This window comes from Anomaloglossus baeobatrachus, chromosome 4, assembly GCF_048569485.1.
Source record: "Anomaloglossus baeobatrachus isolate aAnoBae1 chromosome 4, aAnoBae1.hap1, whole genome shotgun sequence".
NCBI classification, from domain to species: domain Eukaryota; kingdom Metazoa; phylum Chordata; class Amphibia; order Anura; family Aromobatidae; genus Anomaloglossus; species Anomaloglossus baeobatrachus.
The window spans coordinates 42891698-42905976 of NC_134356.1; the positions used below are offsets into that span (position 1 = coordinate 42891698).

The 14279-nt window shown below is 43.5% G+C and overlaps 1 protein-coding gene across 1 annotated transcript in view; it reads right to left on the reverse strand.

Moving 5' to 3' along the window:
• The window catches only part of RIC8B (RIC8 guanine nucleotide exchange factor B), a 33402-nt gene extending 22254 nt beyond the window's left edge, over window positions 1–11148 (reverse strand). The window contains exons 1-2 of the mRNA XM_075344273.1: window positions 10925–11148; window positions 1183–1230 (exon numbers count right to left, since the gene is read on the reverse strand). Coding sequence (XP_075200388.1) covers window positions 1183–1230; window positions 10925–11008 — 132 coding nt within the window. The 5' untranslated portion in view covers window positions 11009–11148. The remainder of the gene's footprint in view (window positions 1–1182; window positions 1231–10924) is intronic.
• Window positions 11149–14279: the final 3131 nt, after the last annotated feature.

Below are 14279 nucleotides of genomic sequence, written 5' to 3' on the forward strand. Positions count from 1 at the left end.
GCTGGGGGTGGAGCTGAGGACAGGTGTGTGTGTGTGTGTGTGTGTGTGTGTGTGTGTGTGTGTGTGTGTATATATATATTGTGTGTGTGTGTGTGTGTGTGTGTGTGTGTGTGTGTGTGTGTGTATGTATACATACATGCGGGAGGGGGCGGAGCCGAGTGGTGAAGTGTCGGCCTCCTTGCACACTGTATCCAGGGTAAATATCGGGTATAAGCAAATCACTTTTTGCTTGGTTACCCGATATTTATCTTGGATACCAGCTTAGCGCGGGCTCCCAGCACCCGTAACCACTGTAAATATCGGGTAACTAACCAAAGCGCATTGCTTGGTTACCCGATGTTTATCCTGGTTACGGGGGCGGGGAGCCAGAGAGCGCATGCGCAGCGAAATCCTACGGATCGCGCTGCTCAAAAAAACGTTACATGCTGCGTTGCTCCCGCCCGGCGGTCAGTTAAAAAACAACTGACCGCGACGCAGAGGATGCAACACAGCATCATCAGTCACAATCCGTCACTAATAGAAGCCTATGGGTAAAAACAGGATTCCTGCAAAATATTTTGCAGGATACCGTAATTCCTCAAGGCTACGGATTGTGACTGATGCAAAACAACTGAAGTGTGAACTTAGCCTTAGAAAGCAATGTGCTCCCATCTTATTGATGAAGTTAGCAGCCCCAGTGTCTCCTGTGTGATGCATATACAAACATGAGTCTCCGTGTCTCCTATGTGATGTATACACACACACACACACGTGTCTCCTATGAAATGTAAATAGAGCAGCCCCAGTGTCTATGATTTATATACACATACGAGTCTCAGTATCTCCTATGTGATGTGTACACACATGCATATGTGATGCACGTACAGCAGCCCCAGTGTGGGATCTATCCATCTCTCTCTCTCTCTATAATATATATATATAAAACACACACACACACACACACACACATCCTAGTGTCCCCTATGTGATGTCTATACATCAGACCTTCCACTGCTCGAGTTCACAAACCCTGTTTTATCCTATTGGTAATTTTGGTCACTGTACATTGCCATGAGGAATAGCAGGTGAATTGCACAATTTTAAGGAAAAAATATAGAAAGACACAATGGAAAGGGGAACAATTTTTACAAACATGCCAGGGCATGATAAGAATACCATGTTGTAGCAAATAGCAATACTCACCTTTCTCTCTTCTTCATGTGTAGGATCAAACTGAAACATGGTGCGGTTCTGCATAGAGAGAATATAGAAGATTAACGTGAGAGAAGGTAAATAAACAAACCTAAAACGCTGTGTTGTACAGTAAAAGCACAGTGTATGATTTCTAGAAATCCCCTGCCCACTGTGCTTGTTTTTCCCGCAGCATAAATGGACATGTGGTGTGACTTCCCGAGCCACAGCATGTCAATTTATGCTGCCGAGGCGCGCGCGAGAGAGAGAAAGACCAGGAAAAACCGCAGCAGCTCAAACCTTAATCTTGGGCACGGACAGCTGCGGAGACCACTCGCAGCCTCGCAGGAGAGGACACCCTGCATGCAGGACGCAGTGGATCTGGGTCTGGATTGTGTGCATATACCCTTATATTTAAAGGGGGGGGGGGGGGGGGAGTCATTCACAGACACGCCCAGTAAATCTGCCCCATGAAATCACAGAAGTAACTATGACCTGTCCATTCAGATCTAGATAATATATATGCCTCATATTATATTATATATATATATATATATATATATATATATATATATATATATATATATATATATATATATATATATATATATATATATATATATATATATAAAATATATTTCTGACATTAATACATAAATATTAAATAAATATATATATATATATATATAAAGATTATTGTGTGTATATATAAATATTACTATTATGTGTATATATAAATATTATATAAATATTATTATATATAATTATTATGAAAAATTTTTTTTTTATATATATATATATATATATATATATATTTTTTTTCATAATTATATATAATAATAATAATAAATAATAATATTTATATAATCTTTATATACACACAATTTTATATATATTTAATAATATTTATGTATTAATATCAGTAATATATACATTATATTTCTGATATTAATACATAATTATTAAATTATATATATATATTATATATATAGTGTGTATATATAAATATTATTGTGTGTATACATAAATATTACTATTATGTGTATATATAATTATATATATAATTATGAAATATATATATATTTTTTATTTTTTTTTTCATAATAATTATATATATAATAATATTTATATAATATTTATATATACACATAATAGTATTATATAAATAATATATATATATATATATATATATATATATATATATATATATATATATATATATTATTTATTTTTTTTTAATTATTGATGGTCATTGACCTTTCTTATTCCTTCTGTTTAATGGGGTATGTTCACCAACTTCATCAATGTGACCCCTCAAAATCACTTATAAAGAGGTGGTGAAGGTGGGGGTTTGAGGGGCGTTCTCAAAGTTGCAGCCACTGCGCCAAATTTTTAGAACAAAATCAACAGGCAAAAGTCAGCGAGCGTGTCACGTATGAAACACCCAAGCCCTTGCAGTACTTGATTGAGCGCCGCGTGTCCCCGAGCACTCCATTGCTTATCGTTAGTTACAACCACTCCATGCCAATTGCTTGTGGTCAGATACCTCATGTGCAGGATATTGCAGCTTAAGTAACAGTCATTGCTACTCAGGAGAACTACACTACATTTCTATTTGGGAGATATTTGCTAATATTAGATATTACCCTTACTACAAATTGGAGTAGGATCTTAGAGATGGGAGTACCCCTTTAAATCCAAATGCTAAACTAAAGTGCATGCCGGAGCCAATATCGTCACCGAGTGTGAAAGTTGACTCCAAGTCCTGTTTACTTATTTATACAGAGTCCTCCCCGCAGAGCGCATTGTGTATTCCATCTCAATTCCTCCTGAAATATTTATCACCTTTTTATGTAGATTTAAAACATAGATTTTTCTTTTTAATGTCCAGTAAGTACAATAAGTCATTAATAAATTATATTTTATGGGCCTAGGTAGGAGAGATCCTGAATGGCAACTTCTCAGTTCAGACTGGGTTTGCAAAAGATCACAAAGTACGTCAGCTGGCACAGATCAAACAATCCCTCTATGCAAAAGCTGCAGTGACGCGTGTGCAGAGCGTTCACCAAGGAAGAGCAATTATTGAAAACTAACGAAAGAGACGACGACAAGAAGACAAGATGACGACAACAACGACAAGATGAAGACAACGGCGACAAGATGAAGACAACAAGAAGACGACAACAAGAAGACAAGAAGACGACAACAAGAAGACAAGAAGACGACAACAAGAAGACAAGAAGACGACAACAAGAAGACAAGAAGACGACAACAAGAAGACAACAACAAGAAGACAACAACAAGAAGACAACAACAAGAAGACAACAACAAGAAGACAACAACAAGAAGACAACAACAAGAAGACAACAACAAGAAGACAACAACAAGAAGACAAGAAGACAAGAAGACGACAACAAGAAGACAAGAAGACGACAACAAGAAGACAAGAAGACGACAACAAGAAGACGACAACAAGAAGACAAGAAGACGACAACAAGAAGACGACAACAAGAAGACAAGAAGACGACAACAAGAAGACAACAACAAGAAGACAACAACAAGAAGACAACAACAAGAAGACAACAACAAGAAGACAACAACAAGAAGACAACAACAAGAAGACAACAACAAGAAGACAAGAAGACAAGAAGACGACAACAAGAAGACAAGAAGACGACAACAAGAAGACAAGAAGACGACAACAAGAAGACGACAACAAGAAGACAAGAAGACGACAACAAGAAGACGACAACAAGAAGACAAGAAGACGACAACAAGAAGACAACAACAAGAAGACAACAACAAGAAGACAACAACAAGAAGACAAGAAGACAAGAAGACAAGAAGACGACAACAAGAAGACAAGAAGACGACAACAAGAAGACAAGAAGACGACAACAAGAAGACAAGAAGACGACAACAAGAAGACAAGAAGACGACAACAAGAAGACAAGAAGACGACGACAAGAAGACGACAACAAGAAGACAAGAAGACGACAACAAGAAGACAAGAAGACGACAACAAGAAGACAAGAAGACGACAACAAGAAGACAAGAAGACGACAACAAGAAGACAACAACAAGAAGACAAGAAGACGACAACAAGAAGACAACAACAAGAAGACAACAACAAGAAGACAACAACAAGAAGACAACAACAAGAAGACAACAACAAGAAGACAACAACAAGAAGACAAGAAGACAAGAAGACAAGAAGACAAGAAGACAAGAAGACGACAACAAGAAGACAAGAAGACGACAACAAGAAGACAAGAAGACGACGACAACAAGAAGACAAGAAGACGACAACAAGACGACAACAAGAAGACAAGAAGACGACAACAAGAAGACAAGAAGACGACAACAAGAAGACAAGAAGACGACAACAAGAAGACAACAACAAGAAGACAACAACAAGAAGACAACAACAAGAAGACAAGAAGACAAGAAGACAAGAAGACGACAACAAGAAGACAAGAAGACGACAACAAGAAGACAAGAAGACGACAACAAGAAGACAAGAAGACGACAACAAGAAGACAAGAAGACGACAACAAGAAGACGACAACAAGAAGACAAGAAGACGACAACAAGAAGACGACAACAAGAAGACAACAACAAGAAGACAACAACAAGAAGACAACAACAAGAAGACAACAACAAGAAGACAAGAAGACAAGAAGACAAGAAGACAAGAAGACAAGAAGACAAGAAGACAAGAAGACAAGAAGACGACAACAAGAAGACAAGAAGACGACAACAAGAAGACAAGAAGACGACAACAAGAAGACAAGAAGACGACAACAAGAAGACGACAACAAGAAGACAACAAGAAGACGACAACAAGAAGACAAGAAGACGACAACAAGAAGACAAGAAGACGACAACAAGAAGACAAGAAGACGACAACAAGAAGACAAGAAGACGACAACAAGAAGACAAGAAGACGACAACAAGAAGACAAGAAGACGACAACAAGAAGACAAGAAGACAACGCCAAGAAGACAAATAGAAAGTATGGCACTATTCTTTGCCTCTAAATGTCAAAATCCATGGCAGAACTTGAAAGATCCACTGGGTTCCTTGAGCCACCAGAGGTTTCCACTGTCAAACGGATCAGGCAGAGCATTGTGACACCAGATTAGGACTGGACTGAGCCCACTGAAAGTCAATGGGATCAAGTCTTTACTGCTGGTGTCAGTCATACGCCACAGTGCAGGTGTGAATAGACATTTATGAGGAGAACCTTTTGAGGTCTACAAGAAAGTTTCAGGAACGTTGCCAACAATGGCTGGACTGGTGCAGCCGGTTGTGTAACAACAAGACACTTCCCGGAATGCTGCGACATGTACACAAGAGCAGGGCATGACGTCAATATATATTTGCATAGCTAATGGGTTGAAGGAAATTAATCCTCAAGAGGGAAACTTCTAATGACAACCATGACATCGGTTATGCTATGAAACACAGGAGTTATACTAAATTCCTAACACTACAAAACATGCCAAATATCTGTAGGGTTTTTCGTGAAAGCTGCACTACAATCAGCTGTATACACTTCAGAGCTGCAATCACAAATTGTCAATTTTCTTGTAACCACACTCCTAAAAGCTTAGTTGACTTCTCATAATGCAAAAGATTATTCCCTCCCCAACCCAGTTTTCCCCCCAAAATAACAATGACCCTGAAAATAAGCTTTCACGTGATTTTTGAGGATGCTCGATATTATAGCGCCATTAATTCCATGGAGCTTTACAGGTGAATATTATATATAATACAAGTAAAATATATCTTTGTACCGTGTTAGCCAGTAGAGATAAAAAAATATATATATATATTATATATAAAAAATTCAGGCAACTATGCGTGTGAAAACAAGTAAAAATCAATTGGCAACAGAATGCAGAAGGACGAAAACCTTTCACCAAGGAAAGGAGACAGCCAAAAAAGAAGTTCTCTTAACACCCCATGAGACCCAAAACAATAAGGCTCACACATTATATAGTCCCGCTAGTCTCAACACTCCCGAGCCCATTATATTAAAGCATTGCGGCTGCGTCCGTTCACCAGGGGGAGCGAACACAAGTCGCTGAGGTGGAACGCAGAAGAGAGCAGCTGGAACGCCAAGGGACCTGATGGCACACAAGCGACAGCAGAGACACGAGCAGAGCAATACTTCTTGTTTGGGGTATCACCTTTACCTGGTGAATAGTCTAGCAACCATTTATTACAGTAGAGCACTGTATATAAGCAGATGAGGAAGAAATATATTGTACTAGTACTTTAGCTACTTTAAAAAAAAAAAAAGAGTGCACAACCAAAGCTATTCCGTCAAGTACAAGAAAGGAATCGTGGTGGACTATCGGGGCAAAAAGTGAGTCAGGCTGCTTTCACACATCCGGCTTGAGCTCTGCGGCTCAATCCGGCTGTGCAAGCTATGCAACGGATGCGGTGAAAAGACCGCATCCTTTGCATAAGTTTTTCCTTTGCGGCCCGTCCGGTTTTTGCCGCTTGTGGCATGCTACTGAGCATGCGCAGTGGCAAAAACCGCATGCGGCGGCCGAATGCGGTTGTTGCCGCATCGCGCCGCATCCGGCCGCCATAGGCATGCATTGAAAAATGCGCCGCATCGGCCGAATGCGGCGCGATGCGGTTTTTTTTTGCTGCACGAAAAAACGTGCCAGGCAACGTTCCATCCGGCCGCCGCATCGGCTAAATCTGCCGCATGCGGCAAAAACCGGATGGAACGCAAGGCCATGCGGCACAATGCGGCACTAATTAAAGTCTGTGCAGGAAAATCGCAACCGGCAGCAAAAAAAACGTTTGCGATTTTCCTGCAAAGTGCCGGAGTGTGCCGCATTGCAGAAACCGGAGGTGTGAAAGCAGCCTCAACTGGACAAGCTAATCTTAGGAATGACTCAAATATCTGCAGACCAGTTAGAGTCAACACCCCAGACACATGGAGCTACACTTAAAAGTCGATAACTATGAGCAAGTGTGATTGACTCCGTGTGCTTTGGTACGTTTGGCAGAGTATCACGGGTGCTCGGATGTGTCGAGCATGAAACAAACACAAAGCACAGGCTCACTTCACTGGATGATGGTAGCCGGCACCTCAGGGAGAGCCACTTGTAGTCTCTGAATGGCTCTCACTGGGGGTAAAAACAACAATTTTGGATGTAGTGGCAATGGATTACAAAGGAAACGCTAAGAAGTGCAAGTGTGGATCATGGATCAGGTCGGAAACACTATTCCTGAGCTGTAAGACATGATCTGTGAGTGGGTTGCTCACAGGAGATCAGAGACTTTGGTTTTAGTCATGACTATACTTGAATTAATGGTGATTTTTTTTTTTTTTTATTAAATAAATGTAGATGGTTATTCATAAAATAAGACATCCCCTGAAAATAAGCCCTAATGCATACTTGCACAAAGATTAATGCAAGACCCTGTCTTAGTTTCAAAGAAACACTTATGCGCCGGAGGCGGCCTACCTGACGGGTCAGACTCCGGGTGCCCTCTGTCTCTCTTTCCCGAGATTTCCTCTACGGCTGGGCTGAGGCCACTGCTCCGTCTAGGCGCCAGTCTCCACCTTGTGGAGTTTTGCTGGCTACTCTACAACCAGTGTCTAAGTGCAGAAAACGAGCCACAGCGCATGACGTGGTACCTTCTGATTGGCCATCAGCTGCCCTAATTACGTGGCATCCCAGGGTTGGCCGGTGGACAACACCCAGGCTGACTGGGTGTGAGCTTAGTTTGGGCGTGGCTATAGTTATATAAGGACGCCGCTGACGCCAGATGGCGCTTAGTCTTTTACAGCCTTATGGCGTAAGGGTGTTAGGCAGGCAGCTTGACTTGCACTATAGTACTAGTGTGTACACTGGTTAAGCATGCTGTACACCCCATAAGCAGACCACTTGAATTGCGTCTATAGTACCGGTGTGTACCCTAGAACGCGCAACCATAGAAATATACAATAGAAAACAAGTAACCTAGCAGGCCTGCGAGGCTCCAGGTATGCATTCTTGGGTTAAGCATGATGTGCACCACATATAGGCAGACCGCTTGAATTGAGTCTATAGTACCGGTGTGTACGCTGGTTAAGTGTGCTGTACACCACATATAGGCAGGTCGCTTGAACTGAGTCTTTACTACCGGTGTGTGTATGGCGCCCCTGAGGCTGCCGTCGCCACAGAGGTACTGCACTTTAGCCAGAGGTGTGGTGCCCCATCCTGAGTAAGAAAGAGGCCATCTATCAGTTCACGTACCAAAAGCCTGCAGACACCCAATTGTTAGCTCACACATTAGATCAGGGCTGGGGCAGGTCCCATTAATGCTTAGCGACCAGTAATCTGGTTATGGCACTTAAGCCCCATGCACTGTCTCAAGAATCATCCAGGGGGTGCAGCTTAGTGGGTGAGCTGTCTGAGGTAAAATGGGTGGAGCCAATTTTTTTTAAATTGGCGGTTAGGAGAGTCAGTCAGGAGACAGACGAGGGGTGTGGACCCTTGGGGTCTTGCTCAACGCTGAGGAAACTGAAGAGAATCCCAGCGACTTAGGGGAAGAGTGTCAGACCCCCTATAGTTGTGTTTGACAAGCAACAGCTCAAGTTGAAGGGATTAGTCGCAAACGGGGTCCCGGTCCCTAGGCTAGGATGATACTTCAGAACTTCCCAGTAACACCGGAGGCCAGGGTGGCTGTACGCACCTTTGGGCCACAAGCAGCACACGAATCCGCTGGAAGGGGACCACAGAGGATCAGGGAGCCAGGCAGGCAGAAATCCTTTCGAAGGTTCTCGGAGGGAGCCAGGCAGGCAACATTCCCACTAGAGGTCTGCGACCCCTGGCTCAGCCAAAGTCTGCCATGTCTAGATGTCCCCTGCCCTTACAGTAGGCGTATACACTTGAAAATAACGTGCACTGGTGCTGACGTCACCATGTGCTCTATTATAGTCAATGGCCCCGTTGGCGCACACATCCAAATCCCATTTTGAGGGGGGTTCGGACGGAAACCCCGACAGGACCACTGAACGGGGAACAAAACACAGTGGGAAAGCGTCATAAGCCAAAACCAGGAGAGGAACAATCAGAGGGAAAGTATAATAGAAACATGGGTGCCACTCCTGTATTATTCACCCACTCCTGGTTTTGGCCTATAAATGTGAGGTAAAAAAAAAAAACTCACCAAATACTGAATGTGTGCACGTGGCCCTCTCACCACTCCATCATAATTGGAGGGGGGTGGTTAAAAATAGAATGGGCCACAGGCACCATTAGTTTGGCCAATTGAAAATTTCCCTAAGCTTTAATTGCACTTGGACTTTCGTACGTGTACATGGAGACCTCAGGGCAAGTCAGATCCTTCACCTCAGTAATAATACATGTATGTGAAGTGATACGCGCCAGGAGAGGACAACCAGCTCTAGTGTCAGCACTATAGAGAAAAAAAACCCCACAAACACGCGCAAGGTTTCCCCACCAGTACATTAAACCAGATTTATTTCACCAATAGACAGACTTGTAGATACGTCTGTTGACTCCATCTTTTAGAAGGACCAGGTTGGGCATGTTGAAATCCAACATGCCCAATCTTTGCCATAACCCACCCCCTCCCTCCTTAACACTATTAGTGGATCACATAAGCATGTGCCTCAGATTTCATAACTTAACACCAACAGGGTATTGTCCCAGCACCACTGGGTTCCATTATGCAACTGATCCAGAACATTTGTGGCTTCCCCAGATGGGTCATTGCTGTCCCGCCAGATTCACAGGCACATCTTATGGTCTGCATACAGTGCCCCTCAGTCCGTAAACAGTCTGGTGTGAACACGGTCTTAAAAAGGGAATCTTTCACCATGTGTTTTTTCTCCCCCATCTGAGAGCAGCATAATGTAGGGGCCGAGACACAGATTCCAGCGATGTGTCACTGTGGGCTGTTTGCTGTTATTTTGATAAAAATCAATGTTATACAGAGCTCATGACTATGCTGGACTACCTGCAGCCCACCAAGTAGTCCTCGAATGATAATCTCCTGCTGATTAAACAATGATCAAAACTACACGTAAGTAACATCGCTGGAATCAGGATCTCTGGCCCTACATTATGCTGCTCTCCAATTAGGTGGCAAAAACCTGGTGACAGATTCCATTCAAGCAACCAAGATCAGAGTCTTCTCTAACCCCGGCTGTTAATATGGGTGTGATTTCACTGAGCCCCTCCCATTTTCACACCACCATATTGGTATTATAGGCAAGAATGGACATCATATAATGATCAGATGGCAAGAGGAACAGCAGCAAGGTCCAATGCAGACTGTAGCCCCCACATTCGCGCCTCATTATTTTGTTGGCTTTTTAAATAATACGAGGAAGAATGCAACCAAAGACGACACTGCACCCCTCCCCCATTCATATTATGCTTTTTCCCCCTCCCCCCCAAATAAAAAAAAATATATATATATTTATATTATATAAAATAATAAAAAAGTCATCACTACTTAAAATATGCAAACTCCATGGTGTACAGCGCAGCAGTATGTGCTGGTGCTACCGATTAATGCATGCCTGCAGCTGGTAAAGCACTGACAATTAGGTAGTGGCTGTAGAAATGAAGCCCAATTTGCCATTAGCACAGTGCAGTGGGCAGTTTGCACCCTGGCATTAGCTCCTCAGGCCCAGACACCACATTACAGCCCAGCAGAGTGCACATCATGTAATGTCTGCACAATACACAATGCAAGCCATTGCACTCACCAGCTCATTGTACTCCTGCAGGGCTGCCTCAGTCTCAGCATCACTCCCCGGCTTGATCCTATTCAGCAGCGCGTTCAGATCCATGTCTGAATAGAAACTGAAGCAAACTGCGATTTAAGCTGCAAGCAAAAAAAACCTTTTCTTTTTTTTTTTCTCTCCCTTTACATACTCCTATTTGCGCATGCGCACCGACCAGCCCTCGTTTACTGCTGGTCACGGCTCTACCTAGCTTGATTACGTACGGGACGACTGCGCAGGCGCAGCCAGGATGATCCTTCCATACTACGGAGCTCAGCCTAACTGATTAATCCCAACTACCTGTCTCTCGACAGTCGCAATGATTGGGCGAAGCACGCGTTAGGAATGCGCATGCGTTAAGCTTCGAACCAGAGTGTTGTCACTCCTAATTTTTATAAGCTGCCATGTTTGTTGTTTCTTTTTTTTGTTTTTTATTTATTTTTTTATTTGATATCAATAAATATTAGTAGTGATGCTATTTAAGGGAGAAAGAAGTATTTAATAATACTAGATTTAAAGGAATTGTCCATATTTTTTTAAAATAATATTTTTTTGGGTCAGAATTGGAAATTCACCAGTTTGCTATTGGAGCAAATAGATGAACAGTATTTTATGAAATGGACGAAGGGAGGGTGCTGTGCTATTATGGCAGACCCCATCACAAATAATGTAGTGAAGAGGATCTGCCACAAATATGTCACCTATCCTCCTGTACCTGTCTGTGCCTTGTAGTGTTTATGATTATTGTACTTGTCCCTATTTTGTATTCCCCTTTCACATGTAAAGCGCCATGGACTAAATGGCGCTATAATAATAAATAATAATATTAATAAAAAAATAATAATAATAATAAATAATAATTTATTTTTTTACCTGGTGTTCTCCAGAATCCGGTGATGCTTTTGGTTTGTTCCTGTTCCTTTCCATTTCTTAGATATAGCCTTTTCCCTGTATATAAATCTAAGTCTTGTTGCCAAGTGGGTGTGGTCACCACTCCCATTTGACAAAATATAATAATATTTATTCATTTATATAGCTCTATTAATTCCACAGCGCTTTACATACATTGGCAACACTGTCTCCATTGGGGCTCACAATCTAAATTCCCTATCAGTATGTCTTTGGAGTGTGGGAGGAAACCCCAGCAAACATGGGGAGAACATACAAACTCCTTGCAGATGGTGTCCTTGGTGGGATTTGAACCCAGGACCCCAGCGCTGCAAGACTGCAGTGCTAACCACTGAGCCACCGTGCCGCCGAAATATATCCTAGATTTATGTACAAGGAAAAAGGGGGTGTATATATTAACGGAGAGGCACAGTGGAGTTCATAGAAATCATAGGCCCCATAGAAAAAGTTCTAATTGGGCCCCTTTCCTCCTCCTTCCTTCCTCTGCTGCTGTGGGGCACCCGGGGGAGATGTTGTGGCAGCTAGATGTTAACCCCTCCGTGGGTAGGGATGGTTGCCCCGGGACCCTGTGTCTTAGTGCAGGGTATAGTGACAGCAAAGAGATATTCTATTACTCACAGTCAATAAACCACACGAGTCTCTTAACCAAGGTGCTGGTGGCCGGTGCCGCGGCCGGTTGCATTCGGATCCCCCACCCGGGCTGCTGGTCTCTGTCCTGTTCCTCTGCACTGTCTTTGTGTTGATGAACTGCCTAGTCTGAAACTCAGGAGTCCGCTCCCAGCTGGATGTGGCCTAAGTAGCCATGCCCGCGGGATCTATGGACCCTGGTGGTGGCCTCCTATCCCTATCGGTGGGCTGTTGTCTTCTATGAGGGACTTTGGGTGGGACAGGACCTATAATCCTGGCCTCAATCGGTGAATTAACCAGGCCACTGGTTTCCAGTCCTGGCTTCAGGGTCCGAGTACCCCACTTTGTGCTACGGTTTCCGGGTCGGTTCCCCGTGTCGGTACCGGCAGGCTACAACCCTGTCCCGGTCCACCTCGGTTCTGCCGAGCCGTCTTCCCGTCTCCTGCTGATGGAGACCACCGTCTGCCACCTAGCCAAGGCACCAGGGCTCCTACCCTGGCACTGTTCAACTTGAACTTCCTCTGCTGGAGCTACACTTAGATCCAGCCCACACTCCTCTCTACTTGAACTACCAAACTAATCTGCTTGTTTTCCCGCCCCGGGGTGTCTAGACCCCTGGGTGGGCGTGTCCAACTGCCTGGTCCCGCCCACTGGTGTGTCTATCTTTCCCTGCGGGGGGTGACTAGGGTTTCAGGTTGGCTATGTGTTTCCTAGATGGGGAAGGGTGTTATGCAGGGGCCTATTTGTGACTACCTGGTTTTGCCAGGGCGTCACACATGCAAACTCATTGAAGATGGTGTCCTTGGTGGGATTTGAACCCAGGACCCCAGAGCTGCAAGGCTGCAGTGCTAACCACTGAGCCACCGTGCCGCCGAAATATATCCTAGATTTATGTACAAGGAAAAAGGGGGAGTATATATGATCGGAGAGGCACAGTGGAGTTCATAGAAATCATAGGCCCCATAGAAAAAGTCCTGATTGGGCCCTTTCCTCCTCTTCTTCCCAGAACTATCACTGTTTTATATTCCCCTCCACATAGCCGCTTGTTTTTTGCAGGACGAGTTGTACTTTTGAATGACACCAATCATTTTACCCCTGGCAAAATTGGGGCCAAAAAATTACAAGTGCAGTGAAATTGTGAAAAAAACCCTGCAATTCTGACATTGTGTTTTAGGAATTGTTTTTACCGCGTAAACAATGTGGTCAAAATGACCTGGAAATATGAATCTCCTCAACAGCACTATTACGGTGTTACCAGGCTTGCCCAGTTTTTTATTAATTTAGTGGTGAAAAAAAATCAGATCTTTGAAAAAGAGAAACATTTTTTATTGTGTCATCATTTTCCGCGATCCATAAGTTTTTCTTTCATTTTTTGATTGGCACAGCTGTGTCAGGGCACGCCGACTTACTCACCGCCTCCACTTGGTCTTGTTCTCCCCTGCTGCCGCGCGGCCACCCACGTGTGCTGCTGCCTTCTTCCCCTCTTGGACCCTGTACGCAGGGTTCCCGGGAGTGCACCTAAGATGCGCGCGCACACACCGGCCCTCCTCTTAAAGAGCCAGTGCGCCATTTCCTGGAAATGCCTCTCAGCCCATGGCTGAGAGGCACTGTGTATTCAAGGCACTCTCCCATTAGGGGAGGTGCCTGTGCAACGCCTCTAGTTAGTCAGTCACCAATCTGCTACCTAGCTAGATGTCGGATCCTGTGCTCCTGCCCTGTTATCCCTGTGTCTGTCTCCAGTACCTGTCTTCCCATACCTGTCTATCCCTGCCATGCCCACCATTCCTGTCCGTACCTGCCT